General features: G+C 39.8%; 1 protein-coding gene and 1 pseudogene across 2 annotated transcripts in view; one reads left to right on the top strand and one right to left on the bottom strand.

The window, feature by feature from the left end:
- The window catches only part of LOC125098946 (cytochrome P450 4X1), a 51557-nt gene extending 36315 nt beyond the window's left edge, over window positions 1-15242 (top strand). The window contains exons 7-13 of one of the 2 annotated variants that reach the window (XM_047728232.1): window positions 5203-5309; window positions 5877-6067; window positions 9021-9154; window positions 10616-10680; window positions 12969-13051; window positions 13828-14030; window positions 14143-15242. In XM_047728232.1, the coding sequence (XP_047584188.1) occupies window positions 5203-5309; window positions 5877-6067; window positions 9021-9154; window positions 10616-10680; window positions 12969-13051; window positions 13828-13996 (749 nt within the window). In that variant the 3' untranslated portion in view covers window positions 13997-14030; window positions 14143-15242. Of the gene's footprint in view, window positions 1-5202; window positions 5310-5876; window positions 6068-9020; window positions 9155-10615; window positions 10681-12968; window positions 13052-13827 lie in introns of both variants that reach the window. The other variant, XM_047728233.1, reaches the window with a different exon arrangement.
- LOC125098947 (cytochrome c oxidase subunit NDUFA4-like) lies at window positions 3513-3743 on the bottom strand (annotated as a pseudogene).
- Window positions 15243-18988: the final 3746 nt, after the last annotated feature.

The following is an 18988-nucleotide window of genomic DNA, read 5'->3' as shown; positions in this document are numbered from 1 at the left end:
AAAAAGGAAAATATATATATATTAGATAAACTAGTTAAAAAATGTTAAAAAAGAAAAGGGTAAAAGTTAAAAAAATTTAGCAGAAGAAGAAAAAAAATTGAAAAAGAAAAGAAAAAAAATTAATTTAACTGCAAGGCTAAAGAATCATGGGGAGAAAGCTTGAGTTCCGTGCTTTGCTTTCTCCTCCTCTGGAATTCCGCCGCTCTCCTTGGTATTGAAACTACTCTCCTTGGTAGGTGAACTTGGTCCTGGCTTGGTTTCTTGCTGATCTTCTGGTGGAGGGGCCTGTTGTAGTGATTCTCAAGCATCTTTGCCCCAGGCGGAGTTGCACCGCCCTTACCCGGGGCCGGGCTGAGTAATCCGCGCTTTCCGTAGAGTTCCGGAGGACGGGAGTGAAGATGGCGGCCTCCCGGTCTCCGGCCCAGAGGAGCCGAGAGCCCGGGGCCCCACTCCTCAGTGCGCCCCCAGAGAACAGCGCCCAATGACTCCCGCCACCCTGGCCTCCGGCCGTGCTCCGAGCTGACCGAGCCTGCGACCGGTTCAAGGTAACCCCGAGCTGAGAGTCACTCCTCGGCTCTGTCTCTGTAGCCGGCTTCCCCGCTCCAATACCTGTGAGCTCTGCGACACTCAGCCACCCCCGATCCTTCTGTGACCCTGCGGGACCTGAGGCCACGCTGACCCCGCCTGGGCTTCACTCTGGTTAAGCCTCTGGAGCGATGTCCCTCAGTGGAACAGACTTTTAAAAGTCCCGATTTTGTGCTCAGTTGCTCCGCTGCTCGCCGGGAGCCAGCCCCTCCCCCCGCGGTCTATCTTCCCGTCGCTTTGGATTCACTTCTCCGCCAGTCCTACCTTGCAGAAAGTGGTTGATTTTCTGTTTTTAGAGTTGCTGTTCTTCTTCTCTTCGATCTCCCGTTGGATTTGTAGGTGTTTGTAATCTTTAGATAAGCTATCTAGCTAGATCTCCCGCTACCTGAAGTAGTCTCAGCCTGCTACTTCTCTGCCATCTTGACTCCTCCCCCCAAATAAAAAAAAAAATTTTTTTTAAAGAATTTTATTGTTTGAGGTCTCATAATTAGGTCCTTGATCTATTTTGAGTTAATTTTCAAATATGCTATTAGCTAAGGTCTAACTTCATTCTTTTGTATGTAGATGTCCAGTTTTCCCAGCAACATTTGTTGAAAAGACTGTCCTTTACTCTATTGAATGGTTTTAGTATCCTTGTCGAAAATTATTTGACCATATATGTTTATTTCTGGGCTCTGTATTCCATTCTTGTATAGTATATGTCTATCTTTATGTTGATACCACACTCTTTTGATTACCATAGCTTTGTAGTCAGTTTTGAAGTTAGGAAGAAGTGTGAGTCCTTCAGTTTTGTTCTTTTTCAGGATGGTTTGACTCTTTGCAGTCCCTTGGGATTCCATAAGAGTTTTAGAATGGATTTTTATATTTCTGATTGCTGTGTGTGTTTAAGGCTATGGATTTTCTTTTGTTCATTGATTATATCTCATGTATTTTGATAAGTAATGTTTTTTTATCATTATTTTTTCAGAAATTCTTTAATTTCAATTTATATATCCCTTTCATGCAATAAGTGTTTAATAGATGGCTTATAAATTTCTAGGTGAAAAGCTGTCTTATTTTTTTATTTTTTAAAAATTTCTAAGTTTATTGTATTGCAATTAGAAAGCATTGTCTGTAGTATTTCCATTTTACAGAACTTACTAATGTTTTCCTTGGTCTAATATGATCAAGTTCCATAAATGTTCCATGCACTTTTATGAAGAAGATAAATTCTCTATTATTGGGTATACATCTGATATTTTCTCCCATATGTTCTGCCTTATTATTTTGTTTAGATCTTCTATATCTTATTTTTGTCCACTTGACCTATCTTGTACTGGGAGTGGTATGTTGAAGACTCCTATTATTAGTGTGATTCTACCTACTTTTCCTTGCATTTCCTATAGTTTCTACTTTAAATAGGTACTGCTGTGTTATTTGGTGTATTTATATGTTCATAAGTATTATTGTGATATCATGACTTTTTTTAAGATTGGATTTTTTAAGTAATCTCTACACCCAGTGTGGGGCTCAAACTAATAACCCTGAAATCAAGAGTCATATGCTCTACCAACCAACCCAGTCAGGTGCCCTGTGATATCCTAACTTGTAACATTAAAAACTGACCTTTATGGAATGCCTGGGTGGCTCAATCAGTCAGGTATCTGCCTTTGGTTGAGGTCATGATCCCAGGGTCCTAGGATCCAGTTCCATATCAGGCTCCTTGCTCAGCGGGGAACCTGCTTCTCCCTCTGCCTGCTGCTCTGCCTGCTTGTGCTCTCTCTCTCTCTCTCTGACAAATAAATAAATAAAATCTTAAATAAAATAAAAATAAATAAATAAATAAATAAATAAAAACTGGCCTCCTTTTTAGTGAGTTTTTGTTCAAATTCTATTTTGTTTGATATCAGGATTGCAACCCCAATTTTCTTACTACTTTCATTTGTCTGGTATATCCTCGTCCATCCCTTTATTTGTAGATATCTTCAATTGCTTTGTTTTATGTGTTTTTCTTACATGTAGCACATAGTTCCATTTTGTTTTATGAGTCTATTTGAAAACATGTTTACTGTAGTAAACAAGTCATTCCCATTCTTATTTGTTGAAATGCCTGATATGTTCGGACTCAACACTGTCGTATTTTTATGATTTACTATGTGTATTATGTTATAGTTACTGTATGTATTAGTTTCCCAAAGGCTTCCTTAACAAATAACCATTCACTGGTTCTGGGTGAACATGAATTTTGGGGGGACATTATTCAACTCAGTACACTGTGTTCCTTTCTCTATGTGGTATGTCTTCTTTGCTCTTTTAAAATATATCTTTTGATATTTAAGAAAGTATATTTTTTTTCTCTGGCTACCATAGTGTTTAGTCCTTCTATAAATCCTTCTCCTTTCCCTTATTTACACTTTTCCCTTCCGGCTTGTCATTTTTACTATGGTAAATACAGATAACATTTACCATCTTAATCTTTTTAAAGTGTACAGGTTAGTGCTAATAATTATATTCACATTATTGTGCCATCACCACCGCCATCCATCTCCAGAACTCATTTCACCTTGCAAAATTGAAACCCCATATATAGTAAATGACAATCCCTCTTTATACTCTTTTCTCAGCCCCTGGAAACCACCATTCCACTTTCTTTATCTACAAATTTGACTAAGTATTCTATCATATAGTATTTGTCATTTGTGACGGGTTAGTTGATGGTTTGTCAGCTTTTAATAATTCCCTTTTATTTTCATTTATTACCTATACAATTATTAGTGGTCTTTTTTTTTCAAACTTCATATATTTATTAATCAGTGTAAACCCCAGCACAATGCACCAACATGATTTCACATGTTTAGAGAAGAAATACTTCTTGGATAAGTGGAAAATTGTGAGAATGGCTTCTGGAAGGCCTTCATTCTGAACAGCTTTATATTGAAAGACTTAATTTAGAAGTCTGCCTCTTCTTTCTTCAGTTTGCTGTGATCTACATTCACTGAGCCAAACGTGTATTAATTATGGGGGCCCAGTTTTTTCAGGATCTGGAATATTCTTATCCCCACTGACATCTGGATTAAGCAATGCCAAGTGAAATCTCCAGTGCCTCCCACTCCAATAAATATAAGGATGAGAATCAAGCTCAGATGCTTCTTGGTCTGACTGAAGATCTGGAGTAACATGGTTGCAGCAGAGGCCTCAGGTCCAGAGGGAAGAAAGATCAAATGTGCAAGGCCCCCAACAATTAGTGGTTATTCTACTTTCCCCTTTCTCCCTCCCTTCTCCTATTTTTAGTTGAATTATTTTCACTCTTAGTGTTTATGTGATATTCTTCTGTCCATGTGCCAATACTTATTTTAGTCTGAGATTTAGAATTCCATCTATGAATTGCACACCTCAGTTCTTTATTGAAGTTTTCCTAGTCATCTCTTGGTTGGATGAAGCTCAGTCACTAGATACCTCAGGATGGGCTCATGAGCATAGTATTGTCTGAGTTCGTGCAAGTTTATACCTGTTCTTTGGTAGACTTCATACTTGCTTGAATGACAATTTTCCTGGATATAAAATATTTACTGCTACTTTGTTTCCTTGAGTTTCTTGAAAATGCTCTAATCTTCCCAATGCAGGGCTTGAACTCACAACCTTGAGATCAAGACCTGAGCCAAAATCAAGAGTCATGGGGCGCCTGGGTGGCTCAGTGGGTTAAAGCCTCTGCCTTTGGCTCAGGTCATGATCCCAGGGTCCTGGGATTGAGCCCTGCATTGGGCTTTCTGCCTAGCAGGGAGCCTGCTTCCCCTTCCCTCTCTCTCTGCCTGCCTCTCTGCCTACTTGTGATCTCTGTCTGTCAAATAAATAAAAATCTTTAAAAACAAAAACAAAAACAAAAATCAAGAGTCAGACACTTAACTGACTGAGCCACCCAGGCATCCTGAAAATGCTCTAATCTTGCTTTGATTTCTTTATTGTTCTTGAGAAGTATGATGCTGCCTTAATTTTCTTACCCTTAAAAGTCATTTGGTCTTTTTGTTTGGAGTCTCTGAGGATTTTCTTTTCTCTGTCTTCAATATTGAGTAGTTTTACTAGGGTATATATTGGTATTGGTTATTCTAACTTTTCAAACTGTTCTAACTTTTCCAAGGATAGGGTGGGCCTCTGAAGGTGTACATTTAAATTTTGTTTCACTTCCAGAAAGCTTTCTTGAATTATAGTTTTAGTATTCTGTTTTGTATTTCTGTGGGGTTCTCTTTTAAGCCCCTTCAGTTATACGGAAGATATAACTAGTTTTTCTTTGCCTGTCTTCCATTTCATTTGATAACTTTTCCATGAAAATGAAATATTAGACTGAGAAAGAAAACAATGTTTGACCATTTGCACCTGCATTTGAAACCATCTTTATTATATCGCCTGCCTAGTTATATAAAGTCTATTTCAAGTGTATTGTGTTTCTTTGATCAAAGTTTGTCATTTGATGGGAGAACAAACATCTGCAAAAGTTAAATCTATTGAAATACAATGTACCCATTCTGAGATCAGGAAATTAGGTATGATTTGAAGCTATTTGTAGGCCATGGCTTGCTCTGTAATAATTTTACTTTAACTTTGCTGTCACTTTGCTAATGGGGAATTGTTATTCTGTCCCAGAAAACCTAATCCAGGATAGAAAGAAGTTCCTGAAAGATGAAAAGAAGCATGGTAGTACTCAGAAGCAGAAGTACCAGGATTTTCTGGATGTTATTCTTTCTGCCCAGGTATATTTTTCAAATGTCTGAGGCTGCTCATATATGTAGTTAATTGTGCAGGTGAATGGATGGGTGAGGTGGAGGGGAGACAAGAGGAAAATTGATCAGCTAAATTTAACAATACTTTCGAATTGATGGGTTGGATCCATGCAATTTGAGGTGAAGATAGAAGTCTGTAATTCTGTCACTAGAGAGAGTCGGACAAGACTAAATTTTTTACTAATTGGACAGGACTTGCTGATTACTGCAAAGATACATGGCAGTGTAGGGAAGCACAGGAAAATGGGTCATAGCGTAAGTTGGTAAAATGTTGAGGAGGAGGTGCTGGGGAATCTGCGTAAATCTGGCAGGATGAATCAAGGAGCTCTTTGCAAGGCCTGCTTTCCTTATCTAATGTTGATTCTCCTTTGTACTCTGGTCAAAGTGTGATTCCTACTATGTATTTGTTGAACTGAATTAAAATTGAAACTCTCATATGAAACTCTAGTGGTCCCCCCGCCAAAGCCATATCTTGGTTGGGGCTGCAGATATCTATAAACTGACATTGCAGAAACATCTCCCTACTGTACCTTCCAGGCTGAAAATGGCAACAGCTTCTCAGATACTGACCTAAGGTCTGAGGTGAACACACTGATGTTGGCAGGGCATGACACCACAGCAGGGAGCATTTCCTGGCTCCTCTACTACCTGGCTCTGAACCCTGAGCATCAAGAGAGATGCCGGGAGGAGATCAGGGGCATCCTGGGGGACGGGTCTTCTATCACCTGGTAAGTCTGCATTCTTAAACATTTCATCTTGCTTCCTCTCCATGCGTTTTGCTTTATTCTCTCCTCTGGTACCTTGGTGACCATTGTGCTTCAAGATATGTGCCTGTAGAAACAGAACAGGCAGGCTACTATTCTGCCTGTTTTCTAGAAAGACCCAAATTATCCCTATATCTTTGCCAAAGAAGTTCACTCATTGTAAGTTAACTGCTTCACTGTTTTTCTAATCAGTGGTGTGTAACATCCCATTTCTTTCACCTGGCTGGGTATGCTGGAAAAGGGGACTTGATCCCTAGACTTGCATTCAGAGTTTGAATGTTAAGACTCAGGTGCGTCTCCTCTCTGAGACCCCAGCAAGCACCCATATCATTTAAGCCCCCATTGTAGTCATTCCCTCCCATCTCATTTACTCCTCAGGACTGGCTCAGACTTTGAACATAGTACTAAAGGATACACACTGTAGTTAAGTCCAGCGATTATGGACTGAGAACATTCTAAGTACTGAGGCACTTCGGAAATGTTCCAGATTTGGTGTAGATCCTGCTCTCAATGAGCTTACACCCTAGGACAGGAGACAGCCCTCCATATGAATAATTGCCATATAACCTGATAAGGGTAGCGAGAGAGTGTGCTGGCTACTACAGAAAATCAGAAGACAGGCACCTGACCTGGTTTTAGGGACACAAGGGGACTTCTTGGGAGATCTGACGCCCAAGCTGCCTCTTATAGGATAAGTTAGCCAGGTAGAAAATGTCAACACCATTTTGAAAGACTTTGAAATTATCTGGCTGTTCAAACAGTGCCCAGGTCATGGATTTGCCCCTGAGACACTGTCTGACAGAAAAACACATCTCTGATTCAAAACACATTCTTCACCCTAGCTAGATATTTCACTTACCATTGCTTTGCTGGCCAAAGGGACAGAAAGATAAAAATGATAAGGACTATCCAGTCCCAGGAGTAGGGAGAAAACACCATATTTCAAATGCAAAGTTCAGCTCAGTTAGAATATTTGCAAGGGAAAATTTGGATTTATATAGATATGGTAGAGCTCCTACTTTTTTTAAGGAAGTAATAGTTATTTCCTACCATAAATTAAAGGTTTAATCTGTATAGCACAAAATATAGTGTTAATTAGTCATTTTTTATTCATTGATTAACATTAATTGGATATTTAACCTGTTTAGAGTGTATATGTATACAATCCCAATATTGGCCTTTCTCATTCTTGTCTGGTGTGTGTGAAATGTAAAAACAATAAAGAAATTTTTGCCAGCTGAGAAAACAAAGTCCAAAGGATCTATTAAGTACGACTTATTTTAATGAGAGAAGGGAAAATAATTTTATATAAAATAAATTTTTATTCCATAATATGGCCCTATACTCACATTTAATGAAATTTATACGTAGTATGCTGAAAATTTATAATTCTTTAAGACAGACAATAAAACCACATTGCAAGGAGCAATTTCTGAAAAAACTGGCAAGTTGATCAACATCTCCATTTGACTTGTCAGCCGTTTCGGCATTGGGTTAAAATTCCTCTCTTCTTCTTGCACTAGGGCTAAGATGGACAACTTTGTGTTTCTAAAATATGCAAAGTGCCAGGCTAAGCAGAATTACCTTTTTTATTCTGAGCTTGCAGAGGAAAGAGCTCAAAATGAAAATTTCACACTACTGAATGGTCAGAGCCTGCATTCAAAATAAGTAATCAGAAAAGCAAACAGAAATACAATAAAGCAAATATACTGAATATATGCAGTCATTTTATGACTAGCTGATTGGCTAGGATGAAAAAAAAAAAAACTTTATTCTTCTCCCTCTGGTATTTCAGACTTGTGTGAGACAAGTTCTTTTCATCTCTGGGGTGAAATCTTGAGTGAATCTCAAAGAGTTCCCATCCATTTAAGTTAAAAGAGCAGTCTCATTTCAGTAATGAAGCTGTCTGGTCCAGTGGAATAATGAAAAGTACAAATTCATATCTACTTGTATCCTCTCCCTCCACCCCAGATCAGCATTTCTTTGGGTCTGGAAGCCAGTGATGGGTGAGGGTTTGTGGTTGGCTTCTTTTTAGTGACCAGTTCCTCCCCAACCCAGTAGCTTCTGTTTCTGACCCCTCTAAAAGTGGTCCCAGGAGGGAGCCAGGAGGAGAAGGGGGTTGGTACTATGGTGATTTGCCCTCTGAGCTGGGTGGCTAGTGAGTGCTTCCTTTCACTCACAATGGGTACATCTGTGAGTTTCTTGGAGGTTCCCTCACTGGAGCTTTGCCATGGTGATTCACAGGGCAACGAGGGAATTCTTATCCTCAGAATTCCTTTCAAGCTGGTTCTGAAGCTCTGACTCTTGCCAATTCATTGGCCTAAACAGCACACTGGAGTACTCCCGACTTGTTTGTCGCTGTTGCTCTCCCCCAACTCCCTGTCTGTTCTGAATCACAGACCTCTGTGATCTATCAGTCCTCTGTTTCCCAAACTCAGGGGGTACATGTCAGATCATCGAAGTGACCCAAGAAGCCCCTCTTCGCCTAACATGGTTGGGAGACTCTCCTCCATTCTCCACAGCATTCAGGCATTCCAACAATGCTCTTTAAAGGATATTTTTTTTTATTCTCAAAACTCTTAAGCCCTCTCTCTTCAGTCCTTAGTCATTCTACATTCTTGACTTATATGGTGAGCTAAGAGTTGCAAATCAGGTTTCAGAAATCTCCCTACCAAATCCTTTACCGGTAGATTAGCATCTCACTTTATAACGGATACTTGTTTGGTCCCTCTTCCTCTGGAACCTCAGCTGATCCTGAGGCAGAGTCTCACATTCTATTACATAAGCCAATTGCAAAATAACTTTAACCTAGAGATGATATTTACCAGGACTAAACACCAAAGAGGAAGAAAACATCATTATTTACAAACTAGATATGGAGACTGAGTTCCCTCCCTTCCTTCCCTTGTCCTCACAGGGACCAGCTGGGTGAAATGTCATACACCACAATGTGCATCAAGGAGTCACTCCGACTGGCGCCTCCAGTCCCATCCATTTCCAGAGAGCTCAGCAAGCCTATTACCTTCCCAGATGGACGCTCCCTGCCTGCAGGTCTTTGCATTCTTTTCTTAAGCAGTTCCTAGACACCAGGGGATCCTAGCGACCACAGCGACAAAGACTGGCCTCAACAGTCCTCAGCTCTTAGAGGAGTCAAAAGACAAACCTAAGGAAGTCTGGCTTAGAGTGGGTGCCTATCAAGAACTCAGTGGGTAATTCTTTGATCAGATGTGGTTTCCAGACTTTCTCAAAAGCACATAGCCATTTGCAGAGAAGCTCTGCCCAGAACCTGGGTGGCTAGAATCCCAACTCAGGGTTTCTTCATTCACAGGACATTGTTTCTAAAATAATCTTTGTTTGGCTTAGTTTGAGACCCAGGTGAGACTTCATGGGAGATGAGCATCATTATATTTATCTAGAAGACCCATGGTGGGGTCTTTGGCTGCATTATCATCAAAATATTACTCTTATAAGTATGCAGCACTTAAGAGTTAACATGGAACCTTCAAACACATTATCTCATTTTCCTGCCCTTGGAACATGATCTTAACAGACATTTATATGGTGCTTCTCAGTTTACAAAGCACTTTGAAAGCACACTACACACATGGTGTAGCCAAAAATTCACTGGAGACCCCAATGTGCAGATGAGCAGAATTAAAACTTGCATAGAGGCCCCACACCTCACCCAGTGTTCTTCATAGCACAGGTCTCTGAACAGGGCGAGTGGAAGGCAGAAGGGTGTCACATGAGATAGCCTTCACATGTCTGCTTCGGTGTTCTGTTAACTCTTGCCATTGGAAACAAGCTGACAGGATTGCTTGTAGCAAATACCAACAGCCTGTCACTGTGACTTTGTTGACAGATCCAGAATTAACTTACCAGAATTTTTTATGGTAATCAAATAATCTTCAAAATCTCTCTCCTCTTTTTTTTAACTTTTTATTTTTTATTAACGTATAATGTATTATTAACCCCAGGGGTACAGGTCTGTGAATCACCAGGTTTACACACTTCACAGCACTCACCATAGCACATACCTTCCCTAATGTCCATAACCCCACTTCCCTCTCCCTACCCTCTCCTCTTCTTTTTTGATCTTCAAACCATGTGGATACTTGCCAAAATTTCCTCCCTTCCACTTACGAACAGAACCAAAAGAAGCTTGTCATTGGACCTACATGATGGAATTGTGGTTCTGTTCTTCTGGTCCCAAACTATCTCTGGTGGGTGCTATATTGTCCATTAACAGATATCATTCTGACATGATACCAACAGCTCCTTAAGATAGAATCAGGTATTAAATAAGTCATTGCTTTGAAAACTAAGGTGTCATTCAAGCCTCATCCTCCCATGGGTCCTTGACTGCTGACATCAGCGATGGCACACAAAACTCTGCCAGGAGCTAGCTCATTCCCTTCAAGAAGAAAATTCTTATTGAAGAGTGGTGTAACAGTAGCTCTACCTCAACTTGTTCTACCTCCTGTAATCTTTTTTGTTTCTTTCCTTTCACAGGAATAACTGTGGTTCTCAATATTTGGGGCCTTCACCACAACCCTGCCATCTGGGAAAATCCAAAGGTATGACTGTCTTACATGTAAATACTTCAAAAAACAAATGCTGTGCAAGTAACTTTTTGTTAGCACAACAGGGATGTGGCAAACGACACAAAGCAAATAAAATGAACATAAAGACCAAAAATGTTCAACTCTCCTCCTAAAGAAAAAACCTGTCCCCTCCCCCTATTCCTACTTTATGTTTGCTTTGAATGAACAGAGGGACATAATGCCACACAATCTGCTTCCAAACTGCAATCTGTACTGCAGTCATTTACTTAGCGAGCTCCACCAACCACTCACCTAGACATCTGCAAGAGTGTAGACTATCCATGTAGCCAGGCAGGCAACTCAGACTCTCTTCTGCTGGATGGAACTGTGGGAATTCTGGCAGAAAACTGATGACACCCTCAAATTGGGCACTTTGAGGAGAGTTTTATAAAGGAACTATTTACAAAGGTTTGGTAGGATTTGTCAAAGCAACATGGAGCATACAATGTTGAAGGGCTTCCCACCTCTGGGCCTGGTGAGGGTTACAATGACAGGAGAGAGATTGCTATGCTGGAAAAGATCCTGGGCAGGAGTTAGGCCTTCAGTAGAGCAGTCAGGCTCAGGAAGCTTGGTAGGGTGAGGTCCGGGGAATAAATAACCCAAAAGCTCTCTCCACCTAACTTCCAGATCACCAATGTCTTTTATCAGCCAAATCCAACAGAAAACTATATGGCTCCGCTTCTTGGAGCCTAGAGCAGAGCAGGAAAGAGAGAAGAGAGGATCTAGAGAGTTAAAAAGAAGACACATAGCTAACCATAGTCCTTGATTCAATGTTCTTAAACTCTGAACACTCACAACACCCACAGACATTTCCTTTCACATAAGTGGCTAGGGTTTAAGATATCTTATGCGTAACATGAAGTGGACTGCATGTCTCAGTTACAGTTGATCATGTAATCCCTTTGGCTAGACTTCTAAGTGTGTGCATTTTTTTAATGTTGAAATTAATTTTGAGTATAGTTGACATGCAATGTTCCATTAGTTTCGGGGGCACAACTTAGTGATTTGACAAGCTGATACCTGATGCTATGCTTACCCCAAGTGTGACCACCACCTGTTCCATTCCATCGCTATAACAATGTAATTGATGATATTCCTTACGCTGTGCCTTTTACTCCTGTGACTTATTCGTTCCATAACTGGAAGCCTGTATCTCCCTCTCCCCTTCACCAACTTTGTCCAACCCCCTACAACCATCAGTTTGTTCTCTGTATTTATAGGTCTAATTCTGCTTTGTGTTTGTTTATGCACTTGGTTTTTTCCTTTTTTTTTTTGATTCGTCTTATGAGTGGACACATACAGTATTTGTCTTTTTCAGTCTAACTTATTTCACTTACCATAATAGCTTCTAAGTCCATCCACGTTGTTTCAAATGGCATGATCTCAAGCTTTTTGTGGCTGTGTAATATTCCATTCTATCTACCACATTTTCCTTATCCATTCTTTAATTGATGATGCTTAGGTTGCTTCCGTATCTTAGCTATTATAAGTGAATGCTACAATAAATTAGGGATGTATATATCTTCTCAAATTAGTGTTTTCGTTTTCTTTGGATAAATTAAGTAGGTGCATTCTTACCACCAAAGTGAAAATAATATCACTGACCCTAACATTTCTGTTTTCTCCATACTTGGTCTGGGTAGCATATTAGTCTACTGGGAGACCAAACAAGGGCTGCAGGTCTAGAATTGCCCTGTCCAATGTGGTAGCTATTCACCATATGTGGTTATTGAGCACTTAAATTGTGGCTAATCAGAAATGAGACATACTGGGAATGTAAAATACACACTGGAATTTGAGGACATAGTACGAAAATGTGAAATATTGCCTTAATAATTATTATATTGAGCACATGTTGGAATAATAATTTTTTTCAAAATAAATTCTATTATTCAAATTATTTTCACGTTTTAAAAAATTCGACTACCTGGGACACCTAGGTGGCTCAGTTAGTTAAGCGTCTGCTTTTGAGTTAGGTCATGATCCCAGTGTGCTGGGATCCAGTCCCGCCTCAGATTCCTTGCTCAGTGAGCAGTATGCTTCTCCCTCTGCCTCTTTCTCTCTTGTGCTCTCTCCCTCTCTGTCTTTCTCTCTGACAAATAAATGAAACAAAATAATAAAAATGTGGCTACCAGAACACACATGTGTTCTGGTACATATGTGGTTCATCATATATTTCTGTTGATTCGTGCTAAGTAGTAGCTTAAGAAATGCACTAATGATGTTTTGGGGATGGTGGTGGGATTGCGCTGTCATTTTAGGTCTTTGACCCCTTGAGGTTCTCCCAGGAGAATTCTGATCAGAGACACCCCCACTCCTTCTTACCATTCTCAGCTGGACCAAGGTAAGAACAATTTGAAGTTGTTAAAAATGCACAGAAATGTTTACTTGGAAACAGCACTCTTCCTTTGGTAACTCAACTCAATATATTCTCCTATGGAGTCCTATCTTCTCACCAGATTATGAGGTAGATCATGGTACTTATCTGAGCTCCTGAAAAGACCAGTTAGTTTCACAAAGGACAAGGCCCTTCTCTGTCACATCCTATACACCCATGCCTCAGAAAGTTACCCTACAATGCAGACTTGCTCATAAGCCATGCAGGCCACCCCCCAATGCAGGAGAAACAATTGTTTTTCCCCTTAATTTCAAATTTATTGAGGTATAGTTGACAAACGCAATTATAAGGTATTTAAAACGTACAACATGGTGATTCACCATCTGCATACATTGTGAAAAGGTTCTTCCCCTTCACCAATTTCTCTCTTTTTGTGTGCATGAGGATATTTAAGTAGAACTTAGCAAATTTATTAGCAAATTTCAATCACACATTACAGTGTTACCAACTATAGTCACCACGTTTTACACTACATCCTCACAGGAGAAACAATTCTATAAGCATCTCCAAGTGTCACCTTCTTTAGGGAGGGCATCACATTACAGCCTCTCAGTTCATGTTCTTGCAGGAGATAAGAGAAGTTCAAAACTCTCCTTGACGTTTAGTGTGAAAATGCTGCTTTACTGTGAACAGTAGATTCATTATTCTAGCACCTTAACAAAAGAGTCAGAAACAACTACCATTTCCTCAAGGTCTCTCTTTCTTTCCCTTGGTGTCTGCAGGAATTGTATTGGGCAGCATTTTGCCATGATTGAGCTAAAGGTGGCCATTGCCTTGATTCTACTCCACTTCAAGGTGGCTCCAGACCCCACCAGACCTCTTGTCTTCTTGCACCAGATTGTCCTCAAAGCCAAGAACGGGGTCCACTTACACTTGAAGAAACTCCCCTAATGTTACAGCCCAGGGTACAATGATTATATATATATCCAACATATCCTCTCTATATAGGATATATATATCCATTCATCAATTTTATATATATATATATATACACATACACACACACACACACACACACACACACACACACACAGAGTTTTAAAGTTAAATTACAGCTATTGGGCCAAGAAAATGAAGAGAAATCAAAATATGGTGGGAGGGTTAGGGGTACATGGGATGGGGGTCTTTGTGTAACTGCACATTATCCAAAACCATTTCTAGGTGATATCCTGTGTCACCCAGATCTGTTTCTGTATGATTTGGGGAGATTTTCCAATCATTTCTGTTTGATTCTCGCTGTTGTTAATGCTACATACCAAGAATTTTCCTAGGTGACTTCCATATATTTTCTGTTGCTTTTTAAAATAGTTTTTGGAATTATACAAGTAATACGTGCATGTATGCTCACAGTAAAAGATATCCAACATTCGAAAAGCATGCAGAGTAAAATGTAAAAATCCCACATCACATACCCTATACTTCTCTGCCCTGACCAAACCTACTCATTTTCCTAAAAACAGAATAGTTTTGTGTTAATTTTTTCAGAACTTTTCATATACATTTCATATATACATATGTATATATGTATTCTTACAGATGGGATCATATCCATAGTATTCTTGCTTTTTTTCACTTAATAAAAAATACATCTTATTCCTAATCATGGATTCATGATATTTTATAATATGAATGTATTATAATTCATTGAACTATTTTCTTATTATTGGATATTTACATTATTTATGGTTTAAAGACATGCTTATTGGCCAATTGTATTTATTTTGTTGTCTGTGACTCATACATCATTTATGCTCCTTTTCCTATGGAGTTCTATATGAGTTCTCTAATATTGTGAATGATAGTCCTTAACTGTAACTTTTCTTTATAACTTTCCCCATTATTCTACTTTTATAAAACTGTATGGTGTCAGCATACAGAACTTCTAAATTTTCATGAAATAAGGTAAATAAACTTTTTTTTATGGTTTCTGGGTTTCAATCTTGACTAAGAAAACCTCCATTTTGAATATTATCTAGGTATTCTACATAGTTTCCCGATGTTAACAACTCTTGTGAAGCCTGAGCGGGAATTTTTTAATGATTTCCAAATATTAATAATAATAATTATTATTATTATTTCCAGATTCATTACTCATTTGATGTTTACATGTCCACTACATGTCAGATTTTGTGATAATCATTCAGTGAATGAACAGGACCCCTGCCCTCATGGAGCTGGTATCCTAAGCAGACAAATAATTACAAATTTCACTAAGTGCCTTGAAGGAAGTGAATGGGCTGAGCTAGACAGTAATGAAGGGGAGCTTACTTTAGATTGCGTTGTCTAGAAAATCTTAAGAAAGGGATTTGTAAATTGAGATCTCAAAGGAGAGAAGCTACACCTCTTAGACGCCCCTAGTGGCAATATTGTGGCAATTCGCTGGACAATTCAAATAGTTCCAAAACACTTCGGATTATGGAATGAATAAATCATCAGAATAAAAGGCACAGCGTGGCAAACATAGTCCATGATACTGTAATAGCGTTGTCTAGTGACAGGTGGTAGTTACACTTGTGGTGAGCACATCATCACCTAGAGAGAAGTCGAATCACTATGTTGTACACCTGAAACTAATGTAAACTTGCATGTCTGTGATACTCAAAAACATATTTTTTGATAGCCCTGAAACAAACAGTAGAAGTATATTTCCTTTGCCAAGTAAAAGCAAACTGATCTTGCCCATCTGGATGGATAAGAAATGAAAATAAAGTCCTGGTCACATCTGTAACAGCTTACTATAACAAAATACCCCCCAATAGAGGAGCTTAAACAAGATAAAAATGTCTTTTTCTCTCATATAAAAGTCGTAAGGAGGTACGTGGTCCAGAACTAGTAGGGTAGTTTGCTCTACAAGGTCATCAGAGGTCATCTAGGCTCTGTATATCTCGTTCTCCATCTTCAATGCACAGCTGTCAATGAACGATTCAGTGAATGATCTAAACTAAGCCGCTAGCTCCTGCCACCACATCTACCTTCAAGCAAGTGGGAGGAGAAGAAAAGGAATGGGAAGGCAGGTGCCCTTCCTTTTTAGGATATTGGCTGGAAATTGTACTCATCACTCTGCTCACAGCTCTGTGGACAACCCAGTCTCTCCTATAGTTGAAAGGGAAACTGGGAAATGTGGTCTTTAGCTGGCAACCTTGTCTCAGCTTAATATTCTATTTCTGTAGGAGTGGAGAAAAGATGTTGAAGGCACACTGAGTCACCTCTGCCACCAACAGCCTATCATTTAATCATGGGCTGGAACAGATCCTTTAAAATAGAAATAGTATCAGGGATAGTGCTAACCATGAAGGTGTCATCTCATTCAAAGTATAGTAATCAAGGGGCAGCTTTCAACAGGCCATACAGGTAAATTTATAAATACTCAGTCCCGAGTCAGAAATGGATGGGGTTGTCAAGCATCTTGAAGGAGATACATTGTCCTGGATGAAATACTCTGACTCTTCTTGTCCCCTCAACTGGAAGATGTTTTTTGCTTATGCGCATAAGCAAAAAAAAAAAAATGTGCTCAGTTACTACAAGTCTAGAAAGGATAATGCACTCAACGGAGTTGTAAGTAATATCAAGTGTCATGTTTTTATTCTTTTACCTTTTGTAAATCATTGGTCTTTTTTTACCAATCTAAAGGAAATTGTGGATCTTCTCCAGAAATGTGTATGTACCCCAAGCACCAACAGAGTTTGTTGGTGATTTCATGATGTTGGTGGATTCCACGAGCCCATGTCTGGACCCAAATGATAGCCCTTCCTCTGCCTTCATAACCTTAAGAACCTTAGCAGATGGCTGTGTCTAGTAATAGAGGTTCCTGTTAGTTCAGAAGGAAGTTATTGCATCCCCAGGCAGCTGTCATTGATAATAGTGTTTCAGAATACTGAACCAAAACCTTCCTTTTTATAACTTTCACCCATAGATACAGCTCAAAATTTCTTTATCGGTTTATAGTTTTCAGAGTCCTTTTACCACCATTACATAATTAGATCTATACCACCCCCTTTGTGATGTATGCATGGAAAATCACCATATTCACTTTCCCAATGAGGAAAAGGAGGTTCAGTGAGATCAGGTGGCATATCCAAGGTCTCTCAGTCAATGAGTAGCAGACCTAGAACTCTAGAGCTTTGGCAGTTCTTTAAATAGTTAAGAGATTGTTCTCATGACTTCCCAAGTACTCAGTGTTCCAGCACTCTAGTTTCAGCAAATCTAACGTGGCCTTGCACTAACATCCAGCACCATGGAGTCAAGATGCTGAGAACTGATTGTGTTCATGGCCATCATCCTGGAACTAACTTTCTTCTGTACCTACTCTAGTCTGGGACCCATTTAAGCTCTGGCATCTCTGTTCTCTCCTTTACAATTCCACTTCTGGTATTTGGATTTGACATTTGCATTTTGGATTATCTCTCCAACTCCTGACTGTCCTTTTCTCCTCAAAGAGGAGGCCTGAACTACACTCTCCTTCAGGTCTCATTCACCATTCAATGGTCCAGTTGCTGGCTAATGCTTCAAGCAGGTCCGTCTTATCCCCCTTGAATGGGGATCCTGATCCAGACCCCCAGCTCTGTCTACTTTTTCTCACACATCATCATCCTCATAGCCAACGCTTTCCTGGTTTGTCTCTTCTTAACTCAAACCAATTTGACAACATCTGTCTTAAAGCATGATGCCTGGAAATGAAAAAAAGGATCCAAAGTATTATAAGCCTACTTCTTCTGGCATCTGAGACTGCCTCAAGGAGGGACAACAGTGGTAGTTGGTGTCCCTACTTGTTTAGTCATTTTTAGTCAACACTCCAGAAACAAGAATCTCTTTGAGAACAACTGTAAGACCTGAAGAAAAGTGCCCACAGCTCTCTCTCCAATCTCTGGAGGGCATGCAAAAATGGTGGCCCCAGCACTGCAAATTCTTTTTTTTTTTAGAGTTTATTTATTTCTTTGTCAGAGAGAGAGAGAGAGAGGGCATGCACAAGCAAGCAGAGTGGCAGGCAGAGGCGGAGAGAGAAGCGGGCTCCCTGCCAAGCAAGGAGCCTGATGCAGGACTCCATCCCAGGACCCTGGGCTCATGACCTGAGCTGAAGGCAGTGGCTTAACTGACTAAGCCACCCAGAGTCCCTGCAAATTCATTTAGAATAGAATGTGAGTATCTCCCCTGAATGGAGCAGCACAACTTCCCTGACAAATCTTTAAAATATCTAGTAAGGACACTGACCTTTTCCTTCTTCTCTCCCACAATGACCCACTGTTATATGAATTACTGTGCTAGCCACCATTAAAGGCCACCCTCCCAAACGAATGTTCTGAGGTACACCTGCTCACTAGAAACAGGCTGTGCTGAACAACCCACGCTTTCTTTTTCCTCACTCAAGACTAGTCATATTTGTTTGTGGAATATGGAGCTGAAGACCTGAAGACATCTAACTATAGATTGGCCCCACCTCTAACCACAGGTTGACATTTTCACTCTGTATATGCTACTGCACGGTAGGCACTCAAGACATATTTGTTTAACGAATGAATGAATTCATGGATGGAGAGTGAACAAATGAACTATGATTATGAGCTGGCCTCTAGCTCTGGCTGTTCTACTGACTGTTTAGCCCACAAACAGCTATATATTTTCAGAGAAAATAAATGTTGCAGCTCTGAGTCAGTTATGACGTCAATCTTAGCCACAGCTCGGTGAGACATTGTGTGGCTTCTCATAGTCCTGCCTACTGCAGGGGACATTATTTATCTGCACTTCTCCTTCCCTCATAGATATTTGTGGAACAGCTGTACACCAGGCAGTGTTCTAGCCACTGGGGATGTTGTAAGGAACAAAAAGACCAAGACTCTTGAAGCTTATATTCAAGAGGGGACACAAACAGTGAAAACGTAAATGAAT

Source organism: Lutra lutra, chromosome 4, assembly GCF_902655055.1.
Source record: "Lutra lutra chromosome 4, mLutLut1.2, whole genome shotgun sequence".
Lineage (NCBI taxonomy): Eukaryota > Metazoa > Chordata > Mammalia > Carnivora > Mustelidae > Lutra > Lutra lutra.
Note: the sequence above shows the minus strand (reverse complement) of the source record. Positions and strands in the feature narration are given on the sequence as shown.